The sequence below is a fragment of the Vombatus ursinus genome, unplaced genomic scaffold (genome assembly GCF_900497805.2).
Source record: "Vombatus ursinus unplaced genomic scaffold, bare-nosed wombat genome assembly UNPS02009770.1, whole genome shotgun sequence".
In the NCBI taxonomy this organism is placed as follows: domain Eukaryota; kingdom Metazoa; phylum Chordata; class Mammalia; order Diprotodontia; family Vombatidae; genus Vombatus; species Vombatus ursinus.
In genome coordinates, this window is record NW_020949548.1 from 11,900,328 (window position 1) to 11,928,124 (window position 27,797).

General features: G+C 40.8%; 1 protein-coding gene across 5 annotated transcripts in view; it reads left to right on the forward strand.

Moving 5' to 3' along the window:
* Positions 1-27,797, forward strand: part of GALNT18 (polypeptide N-acetylgalactosaminyltransferase 18) — a 460,219-nt gene that overhangs the window by 294,293 nt on the left and 138,129 nt on the right. For 3 of the 5 annotated variants that reach the window (XM_027852665.1, XM_027852669.1, XM_027852668.1), the window contains exons 4-7: positions 657-710; positions 12,502-12,685; positions 17,164-17,361; positions 23,733-23,847. In XM_027852665.1, coding sequence (XP_027708466.1) covers positions 657-710; positions 12,502-12,685; positions 17,164-17,361; positions 23,733-23,847 — 551 coding nt within the window. The remainder of the gene's footprint in view (positions 1-656; positions 711-12,501; positions 12,686-17,163; positions 17,362-23,732; positions 23,848-27,797) is intronic. The other 2 variants (XM_027852667.1, XM_027852670.1) reach the window with 1 other exon arrangement.

Below are 27,797 nucleotides of genomic sequence, written 5' to 3' on the forward strand. Positions count from 1 at the left end.
ACTTACCCAGGGTCACTTAGTTAGTAAGTGTCTGAGGCAGAGTTTGAAATTGGATTTTCCTAATCCAAGCCCAGCATTCTCTCCACTATATTACCTAGCTACTTCTACTCCAGGGATGGGGAACCTGCAGCCTCAAGTATTTATTTTTCCCTCCTACCCCTCCTACCCCTATGCCACATGTGGCCTTCCAGGTCCTTGGGCTCAGCTTTTTGACTGAGTCCAAGTTCCAAGTTTTACAGAACAAATCCTTTTATTAAGGGTCTTTGTTCTGTGAAGTCTGGATTCGGTCAAAGGGCTGCACTTGGCGACCTAGAAGGCCATGTGTCACCTCAAGGCTAAAGGTTCCCTACCCCTGTTCTACTCTTTCACCATGTGACATAAGGCCAGGCACTTCACCTTTCTGCCCTCCATTTCCTTACCTATAAAGTGACAGTGATGGACTAGATGACCTTCCAAGGCTCTTGCCGTTCTAGTTCCATAAGACCACATTCCTATTACATTTTTGGATGAGAGAAATAGCAATCACCTAGCAACTCCTTTCCTTGGGCATGATGGCTCCCTACACTCATGTTTCATCAAATACCTGACAAACTTAAACCATGAGTATATAATTTAAGTATTCTTTCCCAGAATAACACCCTATTAATTCTCCCCAGGTGCCTGTGGCAATGAGCTGCTTAACTCAAGCAAGCACCTGAAAAATCTTACTGGTGAGGATGCTGCTACAATCCAACTTGTCTACTTACTTTCCAAATAGTAGCCAAAGAAGGGACGTGAGAGAAGTTTTGTCATCGATGCCATGATCTTTGCGGCCTCAGAACCCGACACTAGAGGCTCAGGAAGGAGAGTGAAACACATCTGTCATCTCAGTTCCCTGAGCCATTGAATTCTGAGTTGGAAGGGACTTCGGAGGCACACCAATGTGTACCTGAAAACAAACCCCTTAAAAACATGCCCAAGTGCACATCCAGCTTGAAGTCCTCCAGTGGGGGAAGAAGGGAAGAGATCCCTACATAAGGAGGCATCCCATAATGCTTTTTGACAGCCCCAATCATCGGAAAGATTTCCCCCTCCTGACATTAAGCTTGAATTGACCTTTGTAAGTTGCTTCCATTGTTCCTACTTCTTCCCTCTGGTTCCAAACAGAACGAGCCTAATCTTTTTTCCACATGACAATATTTCAGATAATTGAAAAAAACAATTGCATCTTCCCAAGGTCTTCTTTTCTTAAAGATAAACATTGTCGCTTTTTTCAACCGATCCTCACACGGCCTCACATCCACCTTCTTGGTCACTGTTCTCTGAATACTCTCCAGGGAGTCAATGTGCTTCCTAAAATATGATGCCTAGACATGAACACGACTTCGGAAGCGGTCAGATGTGGACCTCACACAGCTAGTCCTCTCCCCAGTCCTGGGCATCGTGCCTCTCCTAATGCAACTTGAGAATGTGCTCATTTCTTGGCCACAGCAAAAAGGCCAGTTTGTCCCAATAATGTCCATGAAGGGGGATGTCATGTACATGCCTTGAGAGATAGATTGAAGTCAGCTAGTGAAGGGGTTTTTTTAAAGAATTTTTTTTATTATTGCATTTTATTTTTCTCCCAGTTTCGTGTCTAGTGAAGAGTTTTAAAAGAGAGGAGTGTGGATTTGGCCCTAGAGTTTTAGGAACTTTAGGAATGGCAGTTTAGGAGGCTGGGTGGAGACTGGATCAGATTTCTTTTATACTGCAGGCTGTATCTCATACATAGTTTTTTTAAGTACTGTCTCTCCCATTAGAATGTGAGCTTCTTAAGAGCAAGAATTGTGGTGGTGGTGGTGGTTTACCTTTCTTTCTATCTCTAGCACTTAGTCCACTGCCTGGTACACGGTAAATACTTAGTTGGCTGACCGGCTACTTGGAAGGAAGAGAGTATCAAGGCAGGAAGGTCAATTAGGAGGCTATGGCAATCCTTCTGCTGGGAAATGATGAGATTCCAAACTAGAGTAGCAGCCATAGGAGTGGAGTGAAAGGAGGAATCTGCAAGAGACATCATAGACCTACAATGGACAAGATCAGGCAACTAATTGGGTGTGTGGGGGCAGGGCAAGGATGACAGGAATAGTGAATGTCTATGAGGTTGTAAATCTAGGTACCTAGAAAGCTGGTGATAGTCTCAGCAAAAAGGGGAAGGTGGGTTTGGAGGAAAGACAGGGAATAAAAAAAAAGCCAACAAGTTCTATTTAGTCATGTTGAGATTGAGATCCTGTGGAAAATCCACTTTAAAATGTCCAATAGACAGATGGTGGTGGGAGACTTGGCACTCAAGTGAGATCAGGGCTGAATATATAGATCTGGGCATCATCAGCATAGAGATGATAATTGAACCCTTGGGAACTAGCCAGATCACTGAGAGAGAAAGTATAGACTTAGAAGACAAGAGAGCTTAGGACGGCCCCCTTATCTGTCCTAGGGAGCCACCCACAGAGAAGAGGCAAGACTCAGCAAGAGACTGAGAAGGAGTTTTCAGGCAAGTCTGAGATGAAAGAGAGGAGCAGCGATCCCAGAGAAACCCAGAGAGGCTGGTCATCAGTGTCAAACGCTGCAAAGGGAGCCTTCCCTTCTCTTCCTTCAGATTCCTTCCCTGTCTAGGTCCCTGAGACAAGTTTGTTCCTCTCTATCCCTAGCTTCTCCCTCATTGTCTGTGGAGACCCAAAGCATGTCCCAGCCCCGCTGCTGCTCAGTTACAGTCTTCATCCTGGCCTACCCTTATAACCCCTGCTTAACCCTTTGTGAGGATTCTCTGCACTTAAACCACTTTTTTTTGGAGAGAGGATGTCCAAAGGGGGAAACTGAGGCTCAGAAAGGTTTAAGTGATAGCTAGGGAGTTCCAGGAGAGGGATCTGAGTTTAGGTCTCTTACTGACTTTTAAGTCAAGTACCTTTAGGCCTAGTGTGAAGAGTGTTTCCCCCAAGTGGATTCTTTTTTTTTCCTTTTTCTTGAATTGTTGTCTGTATGATCTCTTTAACCTAATAATTCAACGTTTGTCCTATCCCTCTTTCTTTGCACTACATGGACACTGCTAGCATCCACAGAAGTATCCTGGGATAAATGTAAAGAAGTATCCCTGAGAGAGGTGCTGGTGGAGCCCTAAGCTGGGGGGGGGCGGGGAGCAGCAGAGTGAGAGTGACTATAGGAGGAGAAGAGAGAGAGGTAGGGCAGAGGAGAGCAAGCCTCATCCAGAGCAGCCTCCACCAGGCAGAAGACTTTCTGACCGCTAAGATCCCTCCCAACCCTAAATCTATAATTCTGTGATCCTCTTATTGGCCATTTTCTCCCTTGGGCTCTATACTATCCTTCCCTGTTCAGATATGTTAATCTCTAAATTTTCTTGAGTCACCAATGACTGGGATATGTCTTCCCAGATTTGTACCCTCATTGCCAAATCCCTTGACGTAGGTTGCTCCAACTGTTTTGAGAACAAGAAAAGTTCATTTTTGGCCTGCTTTAATCAAACGGATGAGGTGTCTGTCCAGCTGCCTGACTTGCCTCCCCCAGCCAAGTTCTCAGAAGACCAGTATGTAGTGCCCAGCCGTATAAGGCAAGCCTGTTTCTGACACTGTCATTTAATAAAAAGAGAAAGCTGTTGATGCACGTTATGGTAACTGAAATATGCCAGACCCGTAGCCAAGTTCCAGCCCCTGAGGTACTTAAGGCCTAACAAGGCTTAGGACTGTCAAGCAGCTGAAACAGATTTCTTCACATCTGCCAATCCAATTCTGATCCAGTGCAGAGATGCGGCTGGGAGGAGGCCTGTCTGCCTGGGGTGGGGAATGATGCAGAATCCATCACAGCTGGTCAATAGCAGAGCAGCATTGGATTTAGGAAGGAAGGCCATGGAGACCCTCCTTGGAGAGCACATGTTGTCTTTGGCTTTTGATGGATTGGGGAGCCTCAGTGTTAGATCAACATGGTGGCACATTGCTGAAACTGTGTTTCCGAGCTGGGACTCCTATAGTTTACCAACACTCCAAAGCAGTCATCTTAGGATAACCAAGAGGATTGTGACAATACACAGACTTGAAGTGTGTGTGTGTGTGTGTGTGTGTGTGTGTGTGTGTGTATAAGTGTTATGTCCATATGGAGCATGAATGAAGAGTTAGCAGATTGGGTCTTTAGTTTTGATTCTGCCATTTATTGGTTTCATTACCTTAGGCAAGTTCCATAATCTCCTTCAGCCTCAGTTTCCTCATGTGTAATAATAATAATATAATAGCAATAACAATAATGACAATACTTGTCTTTGTTTCATGAGTTGTCTCTGAAGAATTGAAAGTGAACATTACCCAGAATTCCTCGGAGGTGCATGATGGAATGTGAGAAGGCTGCAACAGATTAAAAAGAAGGAATCACAGAGGAAAATGGCAGACAAAATATCAAGAAATGCTTGATCCAAAAAAGAAAGTGGGCTGGTCATGTGATGAGAGAAAGGCAATGAAGGGACAACTCAGACCCTCCATTGTAATTTTTTTTAATTAAAAAAGTATTTTTCTCTGTAACTCTAACTTTTTTTTTGGTTTTTTAAAATATATTTATTTGTGTTTAGTTTTCAACATTCACTTCCATAAGATTTTGAGTTCCAGATTTTCTCCCCATTTCTCCCCTTCCCCCACCCCAAGGTGGCATGTAAATTGATATAGGCTCATATTAAATATTAATATTAAACCTATTTTCACATTAGTCATGTTGTAAAGAAAAAATAGAACCAATGGGAGAAATCATGAAAAAGATGAAACAAAAAAAAAAAAGAAAAAAAAGAGAGAGAGCAAATAATATGCTTCAATCTGCATTCAGACTCCATAGTTCTTTGTCTGGATGTGGATAGCATTTTCCATCATGAGCCTTTTGGAGTTGTCTTAGATCCTTGCATTGCTAAGAAGAGATAAGTCTATCAAAGTTAGTCATCACACCACATGATTGTTGCTGTGTAAAATGTTGTCCTGGTTCTGCTCTCTTCACTCAGCATTAGTTCATGTAAGTCTTTCCAAGGTTTTCTGAACTTTGCCTGCTCATCATTTCTTACAACACAATAGTATTCCATTACATTCATATACTGCAACTTGTTCAGCCATTCTCCAACTGATGGGCATCCCCTCAATTTCCAATTCTCTGCCACCACAAAAAGAGATGCTATAAATATTTTTGTACGTGAGAGTCCTTTTCCCATTTGTATGATCTCTTTGGGATATGGACCTAGAAGTAGTATTGCTGGGTCAAAGGGTATGCACAGTTTTATAGCCTTTGGGCATAGTTCCAAACTGCTCTCCGGAATGTTTAGATCATTTCACAACTCCACCAATAATGCATTAGTGTTCCAATTTTCCCACATCTTCTCCAGCATTTATCATTTTCCTGTGTTTCGTCATGTTAGTCATTCTGATAAGTGTGATGTGGTACTTCAGAGTTGTTTTGATTTGCATTTCTCTAACTAATAGTGATTTATAGCATTTTTTCATATGACTATAGATAGCTTTAATTTCTTCCTCTGAAAGCTGCCTGTTCATATCCTTTGACCATTTATCAATTGGGGAATGACTTGTATTCTAATAAATTTGACTCAGTTCTTTGTATATTCTAGAAATGAGGCCTTTATCAGAGATACTGGTTGTAAAAATTCTTTCCCAGTGTTCTGCTTCCTCCTAATCTTGGTTGCATTGGCTTTGTTTGTGCAAAAACTTTTAAATTTAATATAATCAAAGTTATCCATTTTGCATTTCATAATGTTCTCTATCTCTTCTTTGGTCATGGATTCTTCTGTTTTCCATAAATCTGACAGGTAAACTATTCCTTGCTCTGCCAGTTTACTTATAGTATCAGCATTTATATCTAAATCATGTACAGATTTTGACTTTATTTTAGTGTACGGTGTAAGATGTTGGTCTATGCCTAGTTTCTGCCATACTATTTTTGAATTTGCCTCGTTTCGTCAGATAGTGAGTTCTCATCCCAGAAGCTGGAGTCTTTGGGTATATCAAACAGTAGTTTACTATAGTCATTGACTATTGTGTCTCGTGCACCTAACCTATTCCAATGACCCACCACTCTATTTTTGAGCCAGTACCAAGTAGTTTTGATGATTGCTGCTTTATAATACAGTTTTAGATCTGGTCTCCATTATTATTTTTGTGATGTCAGGAGAAAGTGAGGAAATCCCCCAACATGTTAAGTGACTCCCCTGTGGTGAGCTTTGAGATCATGGACATAGGGCATCATGGTAATGGATTTAGCATCAGAAGACCTGGTTTCAAATCCTGCCTCTATCGCTTACTACCTGTATTACCTTCAACATGTCACTTCACTTTTCTGGGCCTCAGTATTCTCATCCGTAAAATGAGGGGATTGAACTAAGGTTCTCCACAGCCCTAAATCTACGATCCTGTAAAAGTTTTGTAGGTTGGGCAGGCCTGGAAGGCTTGTGATCTGTATCATAGGAGTGAATAACCTCATTGATGAGATCATAGATCCATTTGAGCTCTTGAGGACTACCTTCATCTCAGAGCTTTTGTAAGGAAACCTTATAAGTGGAGATCAAAATTGGAGTGATGATTATTATACATCTGATAGGCTATGGTTTATATTTAGAAACTTGTCCCAACTGGCACCATTTACGGGACCTAGATGGAGCCTGTTCAAGTGAGGAAAACGCTTTAGTACCATTCAAAATAAACTTTATTGTTAAAATGCTTTAAAAGAAGACCAAGAATCATGCAAATGTGGTTACTTGTAATGTATAATAAGCAGAATCAATGAGAGAACAAACTCATAAGAATATTGAACCATTCAGATCATTGAGAGCTTCACTGGAATGACTTTCAAAAGCAAAAATAGATAGTTAGCTTAATTCTCCCTGGGATAGAGGTTAGTTTGTCTTGTTTGGACTACAAAGATATACTTGGAAATTTGCAAAAGTTTTGCCTTCTTTCCAAATGTGTCATTTGTAGAAGTAGCTTTTAGGTCTTACATGAGTTTAGTAGAGAACTAGTAGTGATAAGTTTGGTTAATGCTTATTCTTAGAAAAATAATTAGGAATTTGTAGCATCTTTAATCTTCTAATTTGTACTATTAGAGACTAGTGATCATGAACAATTTCAAGTATATGAGGTGAGTGACATCATTTTAAATCCTGTTTCAGAGTACACTTCTCTCTGCAAGACTGAAAAGCAAGTAGATCACCCTGGTTAATGCCAAGATTAACCAGTAAACGATTCCATTTCTCTACAAATTCAGATGCACATTCTCTTTTCCATGACCTTGTTATAAAAAGTCTCTCTTGTGCCCTTTCCCTACCCCTTACCTACCAAATTCTTTGAGCAGTGAACAGGCACAAATCAGCTGTCATTTACAGTTCAGATGCAATGATGATTTTGTACATTTAAAGTTTAAAGTTTAATTTGATTTTGCATTTGACTCATCTTGCATACTTAACTTTTATGAGACACTTTTTCTCATCTTCCTTGGCTCCTAAGGTAATTTGAAATAAGTTATCTCAAAAATATCAAAACTGTTTCTTGATTTATTCTTCATTTCCTCACTTCCTCCCTTTGCTTTTCATGAATCTATTGTCAAAGGATTTTTTTGAGGGGGGAGGGGTAGCCACTACAGGGGGGAGTGCTGACTATATTCATTAATTAAGAGAAGAAGAGATGTAATAGAACTTAGGACTTCAGACTTGAATTCATTCAACTCTATCATCTCAACACCTGCCTCACTGCGGCTTAATTTTCTGAGTAATTTCCCAGGGGTGCTTCACAAACCGTGCCACTTTCCATAGCCTGTTAACCATGTCATTTTGTCGGCTTGAGTGCTACAGACATGTTACAGGTTGGTGAAGTTTTCTGTCTTTTCCTTAAAAATCTCTCTCTTTTGTTAAGGTGCACCAATTCCCTTTGCCGTGGCTGATCCTATCCATATATCCTTGTATTTTAGCTGAGATTACTTCCTTCCAGTTTAATGGTGACCAGTTACTAGCACATGAGTGTGAAGAAAAGCATAAGTAGCCTCAATCAGTTCCCTCTAGCAGGTCTGGCTGGGACAGGCAGTTTTGCAAATATAGCAGCACAGCTGCTTTTGAAATAGCAAAGACTCCACTGGGCATCTATTTGCGGATCATTTCCTTTGTGAACGAAGTCGGAGATGCCAATTCTGGAGATAAGCAAATATATTCCAGGCCCCCTCCTGCCTGTGCCATGTTTGCAGGCCCCACTTCTACCATGACATCATAGTGAGGCATGCCTTTTTGGAGTTGGTAGGACTCACAGTTATGCTGGAGGAAGACTAATGTCTGTGCCTTTAGAGGCTTCCTCTGAAAGATGTGTGATTTGGAGGTGACTGCCCAGGCTGTTCTGATGGACTGTGGTTTGGGAAGAGTATGGTGTGTGGTCTCCTGAGAGACAAACAGGATTTTATCAGCCTCTCTTCATTTGAGTCAGGAAATCAGATGCCTTGAAATTGCTTGAAACAGTCAGCAAGGCAGAGATTTCTGCCTAATATAATGGGACTTTAGAAGCAGCCAAGCCGAATGACTCCTGTAATGCAGAATGTGAAGCAATAGGTAAAAGTTACCAGCAGGCACATTTGGGTTCAGAATAAAGGACATCTTGGAAACAATCAGCTGTCAAAAAAGCACAGGATTAAATGCAAAGGACCTTAGAGGCCAACCCCTTCATTTTGCAGAAGAGGAAACTGATGTGGAGATTAACTGATATGCCCAAGGTCACACAGATGATATAAGAGGTGAGATTTGAACTGAGATCCTCTGATTCCAATGGTAGTGCTCTTTATATCATACCGAAGTGTTTTCTAGATGAAAGGGAATGACCACAAGAGAGTGAGTTCACCTTGGTGGAGGTGCCCAGGTGGTGGCTGTACTCTACATTCCAATCTGACTGGATGAGTAGACATTCTCTTCACTCAACATGCCATCCCCCCCACCAGACATTTGCCAAGGCCATCTCCAATGACCCTCTTCAATTCCACCTTTTATAATTCATCTCTTTCTTCAAGATTCAGTTCTGGTGTCACTTCCTCGATATAGTTCTCCCTGGTCATCTCAGCTGACTGAACGTTTTCTTTCCTAAAGTATTCCTATAGCATATCGTTTAGGATTCTCCTTTGCCACCATCATTCTCTGCTATGTATCACATTTAACTGTGGATATGGTGTATCCCCCTTGGTCTACTCCTTAGATTACTCAACAGAACCTGAGTGCCTTAAAGGCAGGAACTGTTTTTTAAATTTCATTTCTCCAATGCCTTATGAATGTATGACTATATGCAGGATTTCTGAGTTCATCAGCATGAGGGTCTCCCAGCTTGAAAACTCTCTTCACCATCACGCTTTGTAGATAAGTCCTAGAGAATTACCCAAGGCACAGAGGAGTTAAGTGATTTGCTCAAGAACACAAAACTAGTAAGTGACAGAAGTGAGATATGAACCAAGATCTCCCTGACTTTAAGTCTAGCATTCAGTGAACTAAGACACACAGACTGCTGCCTTTCATAAAGTGGATACATATTTTAATTAATGCAGTAGCTATGTATTTCTTTTTTGGGAAGCTAGGTAGTATCATGGATAGAGTGCTGGGCCTGGAGTCAGGAAGACTCATCTTCATGAGTTGAAAGGTGACTTTAGACACTTACTAGCTGTGTGACCCTGGGCAAGTCACTAAACCCTGTTTGCCCCAGTTCCTCATATGTAAAATGAGCTGGAGAAAGAAATGGCAAATCCCTCCAGTATCTTTGCCAAGAAAACCACAGAAAAGATCATGAAGAGTCAGACACTACTGAAAAACAACTGAACAACAAAGATATGTATTTTAATTCAACTATCTAATGTCTTTCAATTAAAGGATGTTGTAACAAAAGACATTGTAGACCAATGCCTTAAGTGGAGGTTGGGCTGGATCTTCTCTGAGGTCCTTTTACCTCTAATATGCCCTGATTCTGACATTTCTTTAGCAATATAGACACTACTAGCAGTGAAGACATTAAATTGAGATCTAGCAAAGCCACCCTCCCAAATTAAAGTCTCCACCCCAACTTCCTTTTGGTTGGGTAGTGATTTTTACCCACTATCTATCGGACAGATGTTGGGAGCTGTTTTGTTTTCTAGGAATGGGGGAGGGTTTGGTCTGGTCTACCTATACTCTTGTGTCTAGGTAATCTTATGTTATATTTGAGAAGAAACTGGCTGGAGTCAGAGATTCAGTCTATGGTTGAAAATCAGACTGTGGTACCCTGTGGAATTAAGTAGACCATGTGGGGATTGAACCTTAAGCATATGTTTGGTAAGCATCCTACTCTATTCCATGTCAACAGAGATAACTAGCCCAAAGACCCTGGCTATATGGACTCATCATCCCTAACCACTTTCTGGGTGGGTCAGTCCATGCCTTGGGACCATTTCTTACAGAGACAACCTTTTTCTCTCTTAATCTTTGTCCGCATCTGTTGTGGGCCTTGCCCTTCAAACCCACCAAAAAGCAGTTATGCAAATAAAAAACCTTTGAAGTGATAAAATATTACCAATTTTCCTTTTTAAGACCTCTCATTAACAGTTTCTTATGCACTTCCATTGGACTTTTCATGTAACAATGTGCATTGTGCTGGGCCTTATCCCACTTCTAGACTGTAAGACACAAGAAGACATATATGTGTGTGTGTGTGTGTGTGTGTGTATCAGTATCTAGAAAAGTACTCTACACAGAGTAGGCACTTAGTCAATGTTTGATTGTTGGTTGGTTGGTTAAATCAACGTATGAATGAATGAATGATAAAATAAGTCTGGTACTATTCTTGTGGTCACTATCTATATGGGTGAAAGCATTTGGCTATGTTGGTACAATAATAATAACCATTTATGTCAAGTTCTAGGGTGCTAGGATGAATTTTCCCATTCTTCATAATCAAGCCAACCCATGATAAATCATGAGAAACTGACGGTCCCAGTTGTTCATATATTCCTCCTCTCACACCCACTTTCCAGCTTTCCTTTATGCACTGCTCCTGTCTTGTTTGTATTCCCAGAGATGAGCACAATGTCTAGCACATAGTGCTTAATAAATTATTTTTCTCTCTTTATTTGGATGTTCACCTGCTTTCCCTCATCCTTCCCTACATATGTGATGGGGTGTGAACACAAAATCCTTTTTTCATGTAATGAAGCACAACATGAGGCTGGATAGGTTGCTGTAGTCAGAAGCACCTGAGCAGGGACTCTACCACCACCACCTCCTAAAAAAGGAGGAGTGCCTTATGATACCACTCACATACTTCTTAAGACTTTGGCCTCAGGTTTCCCTCACTTGTCTCTTTGATTGGGCCCAAAATGAGATCCTATTTTTGATAGTTTATCAGAGTGGGTCTTCATTAAAGCAATTTAGATTTTTAAAAAAATCATCAAACAGGCTGACTTCAGAAAAACCTGGAAAGACTTGTGTGGTCTGATGCTGAGTGAAGTGAGCAGAACCAAGAGAACGTTGTACACAATAAAAGCCACATTGTGTGATGACTAATATTGATGAACTTGACCCTTCCTGGCAATACAAGGATCTAAGACATCTCCAGAGGCCTTGTGATGGAAAATGCTATCCACACCCAAAGAAAGAACTATGGAAGCCGAATTGTTATTTTTTTCTCTTCTGTTGAGTTTTGTTTCCTCTTTCTGATGGTTCCTCCTATTGGTTTTAATTTCTACTTACAACATCACTAATGTGAAAATATGTTTAATATGAATGTAAATGTATAGCCTATATCAGATTGGGTGCCATCTTGGGGAGGGTGGTGGGGAGGAAGGGGGAGAAAAATTTTGAACTCAAAAGCATATGGAAGTGATTATTGATAAATCAAAATAAATTAATTTTAAAAAAGTTCCAAAAGCATACTACAGAACTACGAAAGTTAAGTATAAGAATTTTGACTTACTTCATTATTTTCCAAGCAGACAAGTTAAGTTAAAAAGTTGATAATATCCAGGATCATCCTTTCCCCTTTTCATTCCTATCAGGACTACAAATCAGGCACAACTTAAAGATGTTTACAAACATTCGGCTTAAATTCTAATCACAAAAGTGACAATATTGAGTGAAAATGCCTAATACAAATTTTGGTGGATTCTTAAATGTAACAAAAAGTAAAAATAAAAAAATATTTAGTCTAGTAAAAAAAAAATCATCCGAGGATTGCAGTGTGAGAGGCAAACAAAAGGGGATAAATTCTTCCAGCCAATTGGCCTCTTTGGGGCAATTACCCAGGGATACCCACCACTAGTTACTTATTTATCAGTTTAGTTCTCATCTATGAAATGTATAGGATCATATACATGATCATGGCTGAAGTGTTTGCTTCATGTTTCCTGTGCTTATCCTACTCTCAGGGATCTTTTGTGTTCAATTGGAGAATTGGGGGGACTCTTCCCCTTTACCACTTCCTCTTTCTGACATCCCATTTGTTTCCTTTGCAACAGAAGAACTCAAGGAGAAGCTGAAAGACTACGTGGACAAGGTGAATGCTCACAAGCCTGGCTTCATTAAGGTCGTCCGCCATAGCAAACAAGAAGGGCTGATCCGTTCCCGTGTAAGTGGCTGGCGAGCAGCCACAGCTCCAGTGGTTGCTCTCTTTGATGCCCATGTGGAGTTCAACGTTGGCTGGTAGGTGCCGAGACTTCTATCACCTCTCTGGGGCTTTCTGCGAAAGGGTCTTGGAGGCACCATTGGCTTGAATTCTGATCTGCCCCAACCCTTTCCTCCCATTTTGGGGAGCACGAGCTGGAGATGGTCCCTTTGCTTAGCCAGTAAAGTAGTTAAGTAGTGATGGTACGATTGCTCATGGACAGTGTGAATGCCTGGTTGTGTAGAGATCCTCTGTTGGCAGAGAAAGGACAACATTTGCTGGGATGGGTAAAACACCTAGGTTTCATCAGATTGTGAGCTATGCCTTTGCAGAAAACATTTCTAATAAACACTGGGTCTCCTAAATTTGGGGTTTCTTGCATCAAGTGGAAAGTTAATATTAATAGGAGGCAGAGTAATACAGTGGAAGGAGGACTGGATTCTGGCACCAGGTTCAAATCTCATTTCTGCAACTTACTACCTATGGTGTAAGACTATGGGCAAATAACTTCACTTCTAGACCTTGGTTTTCTCAACTGTAAAACGAGGGCATTGGATGACTGCACGTGGCTTCTAAGGGCCCTTTCAGCTCTAAATCTACAAATCTTTAATCCTAGGATAATGATGATGTTGATAGCATGCTAGATTTTGAATCAGGAAAACCTGGGTTCAAATTCTGCCACAGCTACTTACTAACCATGTGACTTTTGGCAAAGTCATTTCTACTCTCTGAGCTTCAGTTTCCTCATCTATAAAACTGAAATGATCACGCCCATTGTACTTGCCTCACAGGGCTGTGGTTAAGTTTAAGAGAAATATACATACATACATACATACACGCACACATATATAATTTTATAAACTTTAAAGTGCCATATAAATATCAACTATTATTACCATTTAAAAAAAATCTTTCTTCTTTTTTTTTTTCGGCGAGGCAATTGGGGTCAAGTGACTTGCCCAGGGTCACACAGCTAGTAAATGTCAAGTGTCTTGAGGCTGGATTTGAACTTGGGTCCTCCTGACTCTAGCGCCAGTGCTCTATCAACTGCGCCCCCTAGCTGCCCCGTTATTACCATTATTATAAATATAGCAGTTCACAATTATAAGGGCACTTATGTAGCATCTACTATGTGTCAAACACTGTACTGAGCACTTTCTTGTTGTAACAAATACCACAATAATCTTGGGAGATAAGTATTACTAGTATTTTCATTTTATAGACTGAAACAGACAGAGATTAAGTGACTTACTCCAGGGTCACACAGTTAGGAAGTGTCTAAGGCTGGATTTCAACTCAAGTCTTCCTGACTTCTATCCACCGTACCACCAGCTGCTTCCTGGAAATGTCAAGCAGGGACTTCACTTATGAAGTTAATTCTTCAACACACCTATGAAGTGGGTAGTGAAAATTATCCCCATTTTGTGAATGAGTAAACTGAGACTTGGAAAGAAAGAATGACTTATCCAAGACCGCATAGTTAAGTACTTAATGAAACCTAAACTTGAACACACTTCTTCTGATTTCACATTCAGGGTTCTTTGTGTTAGACCACTCAAGAAACAGGAAAAAACAACAAGCAGAATAGGTCCCTTCTTTGTTACAGACTAGACTTGGGCTTGTTTTCCCATGACCCATGGAAAATTAGATCGTAGCTAACAGTTTTTTATGATTTAAGTCCCTGCTTGGCATTTCCAGCCATTTACAAACCATTTTCATTGAATTTATGGTTGGGATAGGAGAGGGAATTGGATTATTTAAAATTTATTTGAATAAACAATTATGCAGGAAATCTAATGCTAATGTGCAGAGGCCCTCTCCAGAAATACATTAATCATTATGAGTCAACAGGTATCTTGAAGCTGTCATTGATGAGCCCCTGAATCTTATTCCTCTTTGATGCTGTTTACTTCTCTCCCCAACCTATGTCTTGAGGGTTGAAGGGGCCAGAGATGATAAACCAAATGAGATAGACAGACAGACAAACAGAGAGAGGGAGAGAAAGGGAGAGGGAGAGAAAGGGAGAGAGAGAGAGAGAGAGAGAGAAGAAAACACATCGTTAGGACAGATTATTATCTTAAAATATTTTGTTTAGATCCAAAATAAAGAAGAACAAGGACTGAGTGGGAGTGGTACTGTGATATGATGAAAATCAACTGGATATGGAGACAGAGGTCCCGGATTTGAATCTCAACTCTGTCACTTAGCATATGTGTTATTTTGGCCAAGTCATTTCTTTCCTCTCTCTCTCTGCTTCAGTTTTTATATGTGTAAAATGACAGACTATAAGATTTATGATTTTCCTTCCAGCTCTAAACCTATAGCTCTATAATCCTATGAACTCTAGGAAGCATACTTTGGTTCAGTATAAGGAGGAATTTCTTGGTATTGCTGGGTCCAAAAGTATGCATGGTTTCATAACTTTTGGAGTATGGTTCCAAATTGCTTTGCAGAATGGTTGAGTCAACCACTGCACCCATTAGTGTGCCTGCTTTCCCTCAGTCTCTCCAGCATTTTCCATTTACATTTTTTGTCATCTTTTCCAATCTCATGAGTGTGAAGTGGAACCTTAGAGTTGCTTTAATTTGCATTTCTCTAATCATTAGTGAATTGGAGCATTTTTAGAAAAATATAGTTGTTGTCAGATTGGATTTCTAAGGAGGAACTTCTTAACAATGAGAGCTCTTCAAAAATAGAATGGATTGCCTTAGAAGGTAGCATTTTTCTATCACTGAAGGTATTCAATGAGAAATTTGGATGATTTGTTGCTAAGGAGGTAACAGAGGAGATTCATAAGCAGGTATGGGTAGGAATAGATGACTTCTGTCTTCCTTTCTAGCTCTAATATTTGAATGAATATCACACAGTGACAATTGACAAAAAGAAATTTCTCTGGGTCCCAGTGTCTTCCACCAGGATGACAAGACACAGTCACACTTGATTTAAGTATTTCTCTTCCCTCAGTGGAGCAGCTAGATGGCACAGTGGATAGAGTATGGGGCCTGGAGTCAGGAAGACTCATCTTTCTGAGTTCAAATCTGGCCTTAGACACTTACTAGCTGTGTGACCCTGGGCAAGTCACTTAATCCTGTTTGCCTCAGTTTCCTCCTCTGTAAAATGAGCTGGAGGAGGAAATGGCAAACCACCCCAGTATCTCTGCCAAGAAAACCCCAAATAGGGTCACAAAGAGTAAGACGTGACTAAAAACAACTGAACAACAAACCTCCCTCAATAACGTACTGTGACTTTACACAACACCAAAGCTAAAATTTGGTCATTCCCATAAAAGCTAAAGTTTTCTTTTTCCTCTTCGTGAGAACAATAATTACTCTTATTTTATTTGGAAGAAGGTAAAAAAAGAGAATTACCCCTGGATTGGTTGGCTTTGGTCAGCATGAAGTAAGAATTCTGAATTATTCTAACACCCTGGCCTTTGGCCTTGCTTTAGGGAACCTGCCAGGGTGAAGGGAACTTTCATATAATTATTAAAAATGAATTTTTGTGTTCTTTTCATGGATCATTAAAATACATTTTAAAATACATTAAAACATGAGTGGAAATGGAGATATTATTCTAATTTTTAAGAAAGAGAATAATTTAGAATCTACGGGATCTAGGCCAGTGAAGTTGACTTTGTTCCCTATTAAAGGGATGATTTTAAACATATAGAAAGGAAAGCAGTGGTCACTAACCAGCAACATGGTTTCATCAAGAACTGGTTATGGCAGGCTAACCTGGCATAACCTTCTTTTGAAGAAGCTACTAGACTGGGGCAGCTAGGTGGCGCAGTGGATAGAGCACCAGCCCTGAAGTCATGGAGGACCTGAGTTCAAATACGGCCTCAGACCAACACTTGACACTTACTAGCTGTGTGACCCTGGGCAAGTCACTTAACCCCAATTGCTTTAAAAAAAATTTTTTTTTAGATTAAAAAAAAAAGAAATTACTAGACTGATAGATCAGGGCAATGCCATACATATGACAAATATGAACATTCATAAAGTATTTGACAAAGTCTTTCATACCATACACATGGGAAGTTGGAAAAATGTGGGCTAGATGTTATAGAGAGGTAGATTTGGAACTGGCTGGATATTGGGCCCAAACCGTAATAATTAATGTAATAATACAAAAAAGTAAATTTTAGTTCCATATGAGGATAAATTCCCTAACAATTAGAGTTATCCTAAAGTAAAATGAGTTGCTTTGGGGATGAGGGATCTTCAAGCAAATCTTAAATGAGTATTTGTCCAAATGACAGTAGAGGAGGTTGATGCTTAGGCTGGGTCTTGGCCTAAATGACCTCTGACACCCATCCAACTCAAAATTCTGTAAAATTCCTTCCCCTTGCTCCCAAGGGAATTTTTAAGCTTGTTTTTTTATGATGGTTCTAGGGTTCCATTCTACCTACCCTTTTCAAGAGTGAGGAAGAGTATTATTACTCTGGAAACTTTTCCCACTTTTTCCAGGTCTATCTCTGCAGCAGTAGCTATCTCTCTGCCTTCTTCCCCCCCAGGGCAGAACCTGTGCTCACCAGGATAAAAGAAAACCGGAAGCGGATCATTTCTCCATCTTTCGACAATATCAAATATGATAATTTTGAGATTGAAGAGTATCCCCTGGCTGCGCAAGGCTTTGACTGGGAGCTGTGGTGTCGCTATTTAAATCCTCCCAAGTCCTGGTGGAAGTTGGAGAATTCAACTGCTCCAATAAGGTATGTGCCCATGCTGATGCACTCTCACCCTTCTGATGTACAGGCAGGTTATCTGTTTCCATCCACCCCTGGAGGGCATTTGGCCTCTAGCCCAAACCTATCCCCTCCCACCACCAGCTCTCACCATCAATTCCTCTCAGTTGGGCCAGGACCTGGTACCTTTCCCCAGAGTAAAGCAACTGAAATTTCATCAACAGAAAATGGGGCTTCCAACTGCCTTTCAAGGCCCAGATCATCTCTGCCGTTGCTATCTTTTGTGTTATCAACTGGAAAATACAATATTGGATTGGGTAGACTTAGCTTCTTATGAGTCAAAATCCATAAAAAAAAATGAAGCCCTACGAGAAAGTTACTATGTTCTTTGTTAATAGGGAGTCATGTTATCATCACCATGCTAAGTTGTGGTCTGATAGCTTAACAGCATATTTTTTGAAAAGGTTATAATGAGCAATTCCTAAGAGGCATAATGGAAAAGGTCCTGGACTCCTTGTCACTAATACTTCATGTGTGGCTTTGGGCAAGTCAGTTCTCCTTTGGGATCCTCAATTTTTTCATCTAGAAAATGAGGATAACAATGCTTATTCTACCTCTGCCCCACCCAGCATTGGTGTGAGAAGCAAATAATTTAAAGTACATGAAGTTCTTTGTAACATAAAATTCTACATTATTATTCAATTTGATTCACCAAACATTTCTTAAATACCTACTATATGCAATAATGGGCAGCAGATAGAGCACTAGGACTGGAGTCAGGAAGACCTGAGTTCAATTCCAGCCTCGGACACTCACTAGCTGTGTGACCCTGGGCAAGTCACTTAATCCTGTTTGCCTCAGTTTCCTCATCTGTAAAACTGGAGAAGGAAATGGCAAACCACTCCAGTATTCTTGCCAAGAAAATCCCAAAAGGGATCACAAAGTGTCAGACACTAAGAAACATCTAACATGTGCAGTGATAATAACTGACATTTATATAGTGCTTTAAGGTCTTCAAAGGATTTCACATATATTTTGTCATCTGAATATCACAACCACCTTGTAAAGTAAGTGCCTCTACTATTATTATCCCCATTTTACACATGGGGAAACTGAGGCTCAGAGATGTTAAGTGACTTGGCCAGGGTTACACAGCTACTAAGTGTTCGGGATGGAATTCAAACTCAGGTCTTTCTAATTCCAGGCTCACTATTTGTTCAGCTGTGGTATATGTTCTCTCTCTCTCTCTTTCTCTCTCTCCCCCCCCCTCTCTCTCACACACACACACACACACACACACACACACACACATACACACATTTTATGACACTATATGAGCTGCTGGAGATATAAAGGCACAAATGCAATAGTTCCTTCCCTGAAGGAGCATACATTCTACTGAAAGGATATAAAATATGCATAGATAAGTAAATATAAAATATATACACAGTAAACACAAAATAAGCCAAAAGGCTCTGATTCAGTTTTCACTTCTGGCACATCCTGGCTATGTAGCCCTGACAAAGTCACTTAGGCAGCTTGATGGAACAATATGTTGCATTGGGCCAGGAATCTGGAAGACCTGGATCCCAAATTGTCCTCAGACACTTACTAGCAGTGTGACTTTAAACAAGTCATTTAACCTCAATTTCCTTATCTACAAAATAGAGATAACAGTAGTACCTATCTGTCAGGGTGGTTGTGTGGAAAAAATGGGACAATATTTGGAAAGCCCAGTGCAAACCTTTAGATGTTATATAAGTCCTTGTTATTATTAGTTATTATTAACTTCTTAGTGCTCTGGGCAACTCTCTAAGGTTCCGAGTTGCAAAGATGGTGCCAACCTGTCTTAGTAGAAGGAATTTCTTAATCCTATAACAATGAAACTCTAGATCAAGTCTCTAACTCTCATATTACCTAAAATGTACTTAGCTGTGTACATGTTGTAATGCCAAAGTAGAATGGAAGTTCCTTGACAGTAGGAATGGTTTCTTTTTGTCTTTGCATTTCCAGTGTCTGGCATACTATGTGGTACATAGTAGGTGCTTCATAAATGCTTGTGGAATATAACTGAATGGGATTGGGTTAAGTAAGGCAATTCATTTCCTCAAAGAGTGGCAGCAGCTAGAGTTAAGATGGAAGTAATGCCAGCCAAGCAAGACCGCCGTGATCATCAGTTCACTCTAAGTAGACAAGATCCAAGATAGAGGAGAGCCTTTCACTCAGATATAATCAATTCTCACAGCTGATATAAACCTTGGAAGCTGGCAAAAAAGATGCTTATTAATGCTTCTTAAAATATCATTGCCACTTCCCTGTTACTCCCCCTTATTCAATTTATCCATCCCTTATAACAGAGATTCAGTAGTTTAGTCGTTTTTTAGTAGTGTCTGTCTCTTCATGACCCCATTTGGGGTTTTTGTGGCAAAGATACTGGAGTGGTCTGCCATGTTCTTCTCCAGCTCATTTTACGGATGAGGAACTGAGACAAACAGGGTTAAGTGACTTGCCCAGGGTCACATAGCTAGTAAGTGTCTGAGGTCAGATTTGAATTCAGGAAGATGATTCTTCCTGACTTCAGGCCTGGTGCTCTGTGCACTATGGCACCACCTAGCTGCCTAAAACAACAACAAAGAGGTATGGTTAAGCAAAATAAATTGGCCTATTGTCCATATCTAATAATCTACACCTCATTCTGCATGTATAGTTCAAGACCTCTCATTAGACAAAAGAGATCAAGCATTGCTAAACAGGTCTCTGAAATTATCAGTGTTCCAAAGACTTGCATTGTTGTTTTCCTCCACGTCGTTGCGGTCCTCATGAACATTCCTCCCCTACTTCTTCTGCTTGCTTAGTTCTGCATCGGTTAATTCAAGACTTTCTGAGCTTTTTTGAATTGTTCGTATTTGTCATTTTATGGCACAGTAATATTCCCTCACATTCATGTGCCATAATTTGTTAAGCCATTTCAAAAATCAACACTGCCACCTTTTTCCTGAGAAATCTTCCAGCAGCATGTCCCCTGGGCCAGGGGATGCCCAATAATACCATCTCCTTATTGAATTTCAGGAACATTGGTATGTGACTGACTAATACTTTCTGCTCCTCTTTTCCCACTTCTCCCATCAAATCCCCTATTCATAGATTTATAAAACACCAGGCAAGAGTCAGAAACACATAGCATTATTCAGTAGTATGACTTGGAACCATTTTAGCAAGCTTATGATATCTCAAAGGCAGAAGTCTTCATTTCTTCCCAGCTGGATCATCCTACTACAGAGAAACACTGGGTGTTTCTACCAGCCCTATACTAACACCCTGCCCTCTTTAATTAACACCCCATTGTGTCCAGGGTTCCCTATATGAGCACAATGACAAAGAGGACATTTTTCTTTATTGTGTGTTTGTAGGGAATTACTAAAAGACAGCAGAGCAAGTACCAGTTCTGCAATATGCTTTGGGGAGGGACATGATTTTGTTTTGCTGTCATATCCTCTTGGGGCTCTCTTACCTCAAAGGAGGGGATCATTAATGATTCTTTTCCCAGGGGTACACTTCTTCTATGATTATTGCTGGCTTATCACAATTATCAACATGATTAAGTGGGAGAATGTGATAAAATACTTTGATGCAACTATTTACTCTCTCATTTATTCTGACTACTCCCTCTGTGTATGAAGCCTATTACCCAACAAGACCTTTAAACCCAACAAGTAACCTTCTCAAAGTAGATGAGAGGATATTGTTCTTCCCTCTAATAATTCTTCCTTTATGAAAGAGGCAGAGATATGATCTCAGACAAGAGTCTACTGAGGTAGCTGATCAATGGCCACCATTCCTCCAAACTGAGCAGTTCAGACAATCAGTCATCAACCTTTTTTTAAATGCTTACTATGTGTCAGATGCTATGCAAAGTGCTCAGTTTACCAATAAAAGAAAAATCAGTTCCTACCTTCAAAGGATTTACAATCTAATGAATCAAGCAAGTTATTCCAGTTTTCATCTCCGTATCTTCATTATCTAGCACTGTGCTTATATGTAAAAGATGCTTAATAAATGTTTATTGAATTGCATTAAAAAGTTCTTTCTTATAGTGGACCAAAATTTGTTTCCTAGTTTCCAACCGTTGACTGTGATTCTGCTCCTAAACAGAACAAGTGTCATTTCTCTTCTAAACATACTAGTCCCTCAGATATTTGAAGATACTGAACAGTAGTTGTTGTATAGGATTGTGATGGAGGACTGTTATTTTCCATGATTTAATTACTCTATTTCTCTTAGTTCAGTCTTAGATTGTGTTAACTTTTAAAGTGACCATATTGGCACTGTTGGTTCATATTAAACTTGTGATCAGATAAACCCCCCAGATCTTTTATAAGAACTGCTTTTAGGATACATTTTCAGTTCCTTTGCTTACTAAGTTACATACACAGCTTGTCATTTGTTTGATGTGTGTGTGTGTGTGTGTGTTTGTGTGTGTGATGGAGGAGGGTGAAAAATGCAGGATGACATTCACTCTTACTAAGATTCATCTTTTTGCCTTCATTTCAATGTTCCAGCCTGTCAAAATGATTTTGAATCTTCATAGTTTCATCTGTGGTATGAGCTCTCCCTCCCAATTTTGTGTCAGTTATGAATTTGTTAAGTATGTCATCTATGTCTTCACCCAAGTAACTCTTTAAAATGTTGAACGATCAGTACCAAGGACAGAGCCAAATAGCACTTGACTAAAGACAGCCTCCAGGTTGAAGAGGGAGACATGATTCAGGATTAAGATCATAGAATGTTAGGGCTAGAAGGGACTTAAGAGATAATTAAATCTATCTTGTTCATTTTATAGCAGAGGAAACTGATGTCCAAAGAGGAGAGGTTATTTGCCCAAGGATGTGAGTTAGTAATAGAGAGGACTAGGACCCAGATCTTTATAATTTTACCATGCTACCTTGCTACTAATGAAAATTGTGATGTTCAACCAGTTCTTATCCTATCTCGCTATACTGCCACTCAATCCACCAGACTATCATGGGAGAGTTTGTCAAAAGCTTTTCTGAAATAAAGATGTATCATGCCTATGGCATGTCCTGATCTGCCAACCTAGTAACCCTGCCCCGAATGGAAATGGTACATTCCTGTGCAAATACAATCTAGAAACATAACCTAAACCTAAGCAGAAATGATGTTTACATTCTTCACATCAAAGCAGAATTTGGCCTGATTTTGTATTGTCAGCATCAGATTGGGAGTGATTCTAGAGTAGGGCAGTCTGGGAGGACTAAGACATAGTGTACAATGGGGCCCAAAGTAACAGCTGGAAAGCCATAGAAGCTGGGTCATATCTGGAGCATTAGTAGAGCTGTTACTTTTAATTTTGAGGGCAAAGCCAAGGTCAATGGCCAGTGAATTTTCAAGCCCTACATTGTAGAGGGGATTTCTAGTCTAGAGCACTAGCCTTGGAGTCAGGAAGATCTGAATTCAAATGTTCCCTCAGGAGGACTCTGTGTGACTATGGGCATAACTTCTTTCAACCTCACTTTCCTCATTCATAAAATGAGGATAATAAAAGTATTTGCCTCAGGGTTGTGGTAAGGATCGAGATAATACTCAAAGTGCTTTGTAAACCGTAAGCTGCCAAATAAATGCTATTATTATTATTATTATTATTATATTATTCTTTAAGATTTACAAATTATTTTCATTATAATAGTGGAAAAATTATTATCCATGTATATAGATAATGAAATTTAGGCACAGAGGTGAAATTATTTTCTTATGGTTACAAAACTGCTAAGTGTCAGAGGCAGATTTGAATACATGCTGCTTGCCTTCAGATCTAATGGTCTTTCCACTATACTAAACTACTTCGAGAGCTTCTGAAGGCTCTTCCAACTCCAAGATGTTGATTATATATTTCTTAGTACTAGGGAAAACTGAGGGCCATTGATGAAATTGGGAGTCTAATTAGGGAGATAGGGTTGAAACTCAGAAGCCCAAGCCTGGCAGAAGGCATGGGTATAAAAAGACCCCAAGTGTACAAGGATGGGCTGGAAGTTAAGAATTCTGGTCAGCCAATGAAATAGGAAAGACATGTGGCTCACATTAGGAACCATGGAACATTACTGCAGGCCCTAGAGGAAGCTGGCAGGTTGGTACAATGGCATAGCCAGAGATCCCTAGGCAGGTACTGTCTGCCCTCTTCCTTGGTATCAAGACACCTTGTTTATGTTGATGAAAGAGGGCTTGGCAGGAGTGGGCTGCCCAGTAGATTATCTGGGGCTTGGCAGGTGGAAGCCATCACAGCAGATGACCATACCTCCAGGGGGCCCTTGCAACTCTCTGATCCACAGGAATCCATGAAGGGCAACCTCTGATAACTGTTTCCATCTCTATCCTGCCTACAGGAGCCCAGCCCTCATTGGCTGCTTTATTGTGGACAGGCAATATTTCCAGGAGATCGGCTTATTGGATGAAGGAATGGAGGTCTATGGAGGAGAAAATGTGGAGCTGGGGATCAGGGTGAGTTGGTTTCTAGGGAGTAAGGACTTAAGAGAGAACATGGGAAAATGGAGAAATGGAGCAGAACTGTCCTGTGGGCAGAAAGACTGAATGTGAAGGACCATCAAAATCTCACCCAGGATTGCTGGAGCCTAGCAGGTGCAGGAGGTGTTTGTGGGCAGCTCATGCCAATAGATGGCATAATCTAATTGCCCATTCTTAATAGAGGGATGCAGTAACAGCAGCCTGCACGAAACTGAGCAAGGAAAGATCCTCCCGACACCTGGACTCATTTAAACAAAGGGAAATTGCTTTGGAGGCAGCTGGAATGCACAGGATTATTGGGGAGCTAATATATTCATAGAGTATGGTGCCTGCATAATCACCCTCATTTTCCCCGCTCTCTCAGCCCTGGTCATTTATTCACCATTTGCAAGCCTCGGTATCTCATTCCATCTCCGCTCCTAGATAAAACGCTCACCCCCAAACATAATATTGTCCTATTGAAGTGGCTGGCAGGGATTGGTGGTACAGGCAGGAGGCGCCTCCTGTTGCCTATATAAAATGGGTAGAAATGACCGGGTTTGTATCAGGGAATTAGATTTGTGAACTCTGCTACCATCAGGCGTGTGAGTCAATCATGATAAGCTAGAGTTGTGTGGCTTTTCAGTTCCTTGAATATAAAGCTATTCTGGTCTATGGGCCAATATGCAATTCTCTATGTGCATGGTGAAATATCTGAAGGTAATTCAGTGCTTGGGTCTTAAAGGTGCTATGAAAACATAGGATTCCTTTCCTTCTTGACTCTTCAAATTCCTTCTTTCCTTCTTGTCAGAGATAAAGTGTGATTACAACAGCAGCAGAGAGAATGGATGGTCCTCACCCACACTGCCCAAGAACCAGCTGACAATGGACCTAACAAAAGAGGGGAGGTTTTGGCTTCTCTGTCCTATTCTGTGGTCTCCAGCCTACCCCAACTGCCAGTGGGAAAAGCTGCAGCCCATTGGCAATTTCCCCATCTGAAACTGACTAGGTGATTACAAAAGGATCCTTTGAGCCCGGCTAGTCGTTGAGTCTTTGAATCACCTGAAAGTACTTCCTCAGATGACTTATCTCTAATTTCACTGAACCCCAGTGTCTTCACATGTCCAGTGCTCATAATAGTCCCCCACAGCATTATTGTGAGGTTGGAATGTGATAATGAAAGCACTCTGAAAAGTATTAATTCCTCACATGTAAGAGATTGTTATTGCAATAACATTTTACCTAGACCAATGTAAATTAACCTTCAGCCCCCTTTCCTCTCTTCCTCCTACACGTATCTGGAATCCAGTCCAGGACTAGAAAGGTAGTAAAAAGTTTATCTCCTTCTTAGCAGATAAAACAGATGCCACAGAGCCCGTGTACTGGTTCTTTTTCATGTACAGTTCTAATAAGCATAGTTATCTGTGTTCCCAGCCCACAGCAGATTAGAAGCAGCAAGCTAAAAGCAGGGAAAGGGCATGCTACAGGTGGTCTCACGAATGGTAGTAGGGGGAAGTATTAGTGGACAAACTGTGAAGGAGGAGACAGAAAGACTATGAAAAGCAAGTGTAAGATCTCGGAGCCAAGCATCTAGACCCATTAGATGCAGAGCCCAAGGGCCCAACTTATCAGAAGGCAGGCCTTTATTATACAGTACAAGCAAGAATGGATATTCATGATGATGACCTAGAGTCATCAAGACAAGGTGAAATTTTGTTTTCATTCTTTGGTTAAAGAAGGAAAGTAATTGTGTGATACTTTGAAAATATGTCCACCTCCAATGTTTGAAGTAAAACAATCTTATTACTTAAAGGGATGACTCTTGAATTTCTGAAACGAGGTAAACAGGCATACAAGCATCATCTTTATTTTGCTCCAGCACAACAGTGAGTCAAGGCTGAAACAGGAATACACTCTAGATTTATGGCAGCAAATTGGTCAATTATCCTGTGTGTCCACTGAGGTGCTCCTGAGGCTAAGCACAGTCACAACCATGGTACTGGGCAATAATCTGGGATTACTCATGGCTTGTGGTCTTATGAACAAGGGACACTTTTCAGTGTCTGAGAGGTGCTGACACCCCCATACTCCAGATTGCAGCTCTTCAGTGTCAGGCAGCAATGAACTTTGGGAGTGTCTCCTTCTGATTGGGTCAGTTTTTCCTTTCCCAAACGTGCTACACTTAACCCTTCCAAGGCACGGCTAGGTTTGAAGGAGGGTCTCAAGCTGTCACCTAGCTGCATGTTCCCATTTCCATTATACTAAGAAGCTATCCTGGTGATACACTTAACCATGGGGTGCAGACTCAAATGATGTACTGAAGGTTGCAATGATCCAAATGCAATTTCAATGATGTACTATTTAGAACCACAGTATCTAGCATGAAGGGCAGCATGACTTCATGGATAGACGACCAAGCTTGGATGCAGGACGAGCTAGGTTCAAGTCCTGCCTCTGACATAAACTGAGTCAGTCAGGCAAGAAATATTTATTAAGTGCTTATTGTGTGCCAGGCACTGTGCCAAGGGCTGGGAATGCAGACACAAGCAAAAGGATAGCTCCTGCCCTCAAGGAGTTTATGTTCTAGTGGGGGAAGGCAACACATTAAAGGAAACTGACAAGTGGGTGGGGAGAATCTTGAAGGTACTCTGCACAAGGCATGGACAGGGTAAAGAAGTCTGGAGTGCAGCCTGAGGAAAAATCAATGCATAGCTGGCCTAAGCAGTCTTCTTATATGGGAGAAGCCATCCAATCTTGCTTAACCTCAAAGTGCTTCAGACAACTCTCTAAAATTCTAAATTCCTCTTGAGTTAGTCATCTGCATGGGTAGACAGGGAGTCTATACTAGGCATTTCTTGTATTGATGAAATTTCAGACTTAGAACTCCCTCCTCCACCCTCTTCCCCCAAAGTACGTAGGATAACACATTTCACTCCAAACTTCTCCTAGGTGATGACCAGGGTTTTGTTCCTCAGGCCCCAACTCCCTTTGTTGTTCATTTGTCTTTCAGTCACGTCCCACTCCTCATGACCCCATCTGGGGTTTTCTTGGCAAAGATACTGGAGTGGTTTGCCATTTCCTTCTCTAATCTTCCCATTTCCCCACAGCATCTTTATTTTCAGAAGCTCCAAGCTTAGCCCTGCTCTCGCCTTTGTGCCAACTTGTATATCTGGAGGGAAATTGAGAAGGGCATTTTGCAGACTTTGCAGGGGTGTTCAAAGGAAAGGATATGGAAGAAACAACAAGAACAACAGATTGCTGCACAGAATTGAGGAAGACCAGTGAGTTGGTAGCAGCACGAATCTTGAAATAGTGCCCTCATCTTCTTTTTCTATGTCTACTGATCAGGGTGGAAAGAGCGCTGGGTTCGGAGTCAGAAGACCTGGGTTCAGATCCAAGCTCTACTATGGAATAGCCATGTGACAATGGACAGACTATGTAATCTCTGAGTTTCATCCATTAAATGGAGGAGCTGGACTGGATGCCCTCCAGCATCCCTTCTAGGTTTGAGTCTGTAACTCTAAGAATCTACTGAATAGTGATAATGATAAAAACAATAATGACAACAGTAATAAGAATTCCAGATTCACATTTAAGCCATACTGCGTTCACTGCATCGTGTTAGGTGGAACTCATACAAATATGAATAGGACTCAGTCCTTGTCCCAAAGAGTTCATAGTGTAATGAGTGATTCAGAATCATCGATTTAGGTGGCGCAGTGGATAGAACACCGGCCCTGGATTCAGGAGGACCTGAGTTCAAATCCGGCCTCAGACACATAACACTTACTAGCTGTGTGACCCTGTGAAAGTCACTTAACCCCATTGCCCATCCTAAAAAAAAAAAAAAAAAAGAATCATCGATTTAGAGCTAGAGGAGACCTCAGAAGTGGCACATCCAACTCCCTTATTTACGGAAATGTAAACTAGGACTCAGGTCTAGTGAC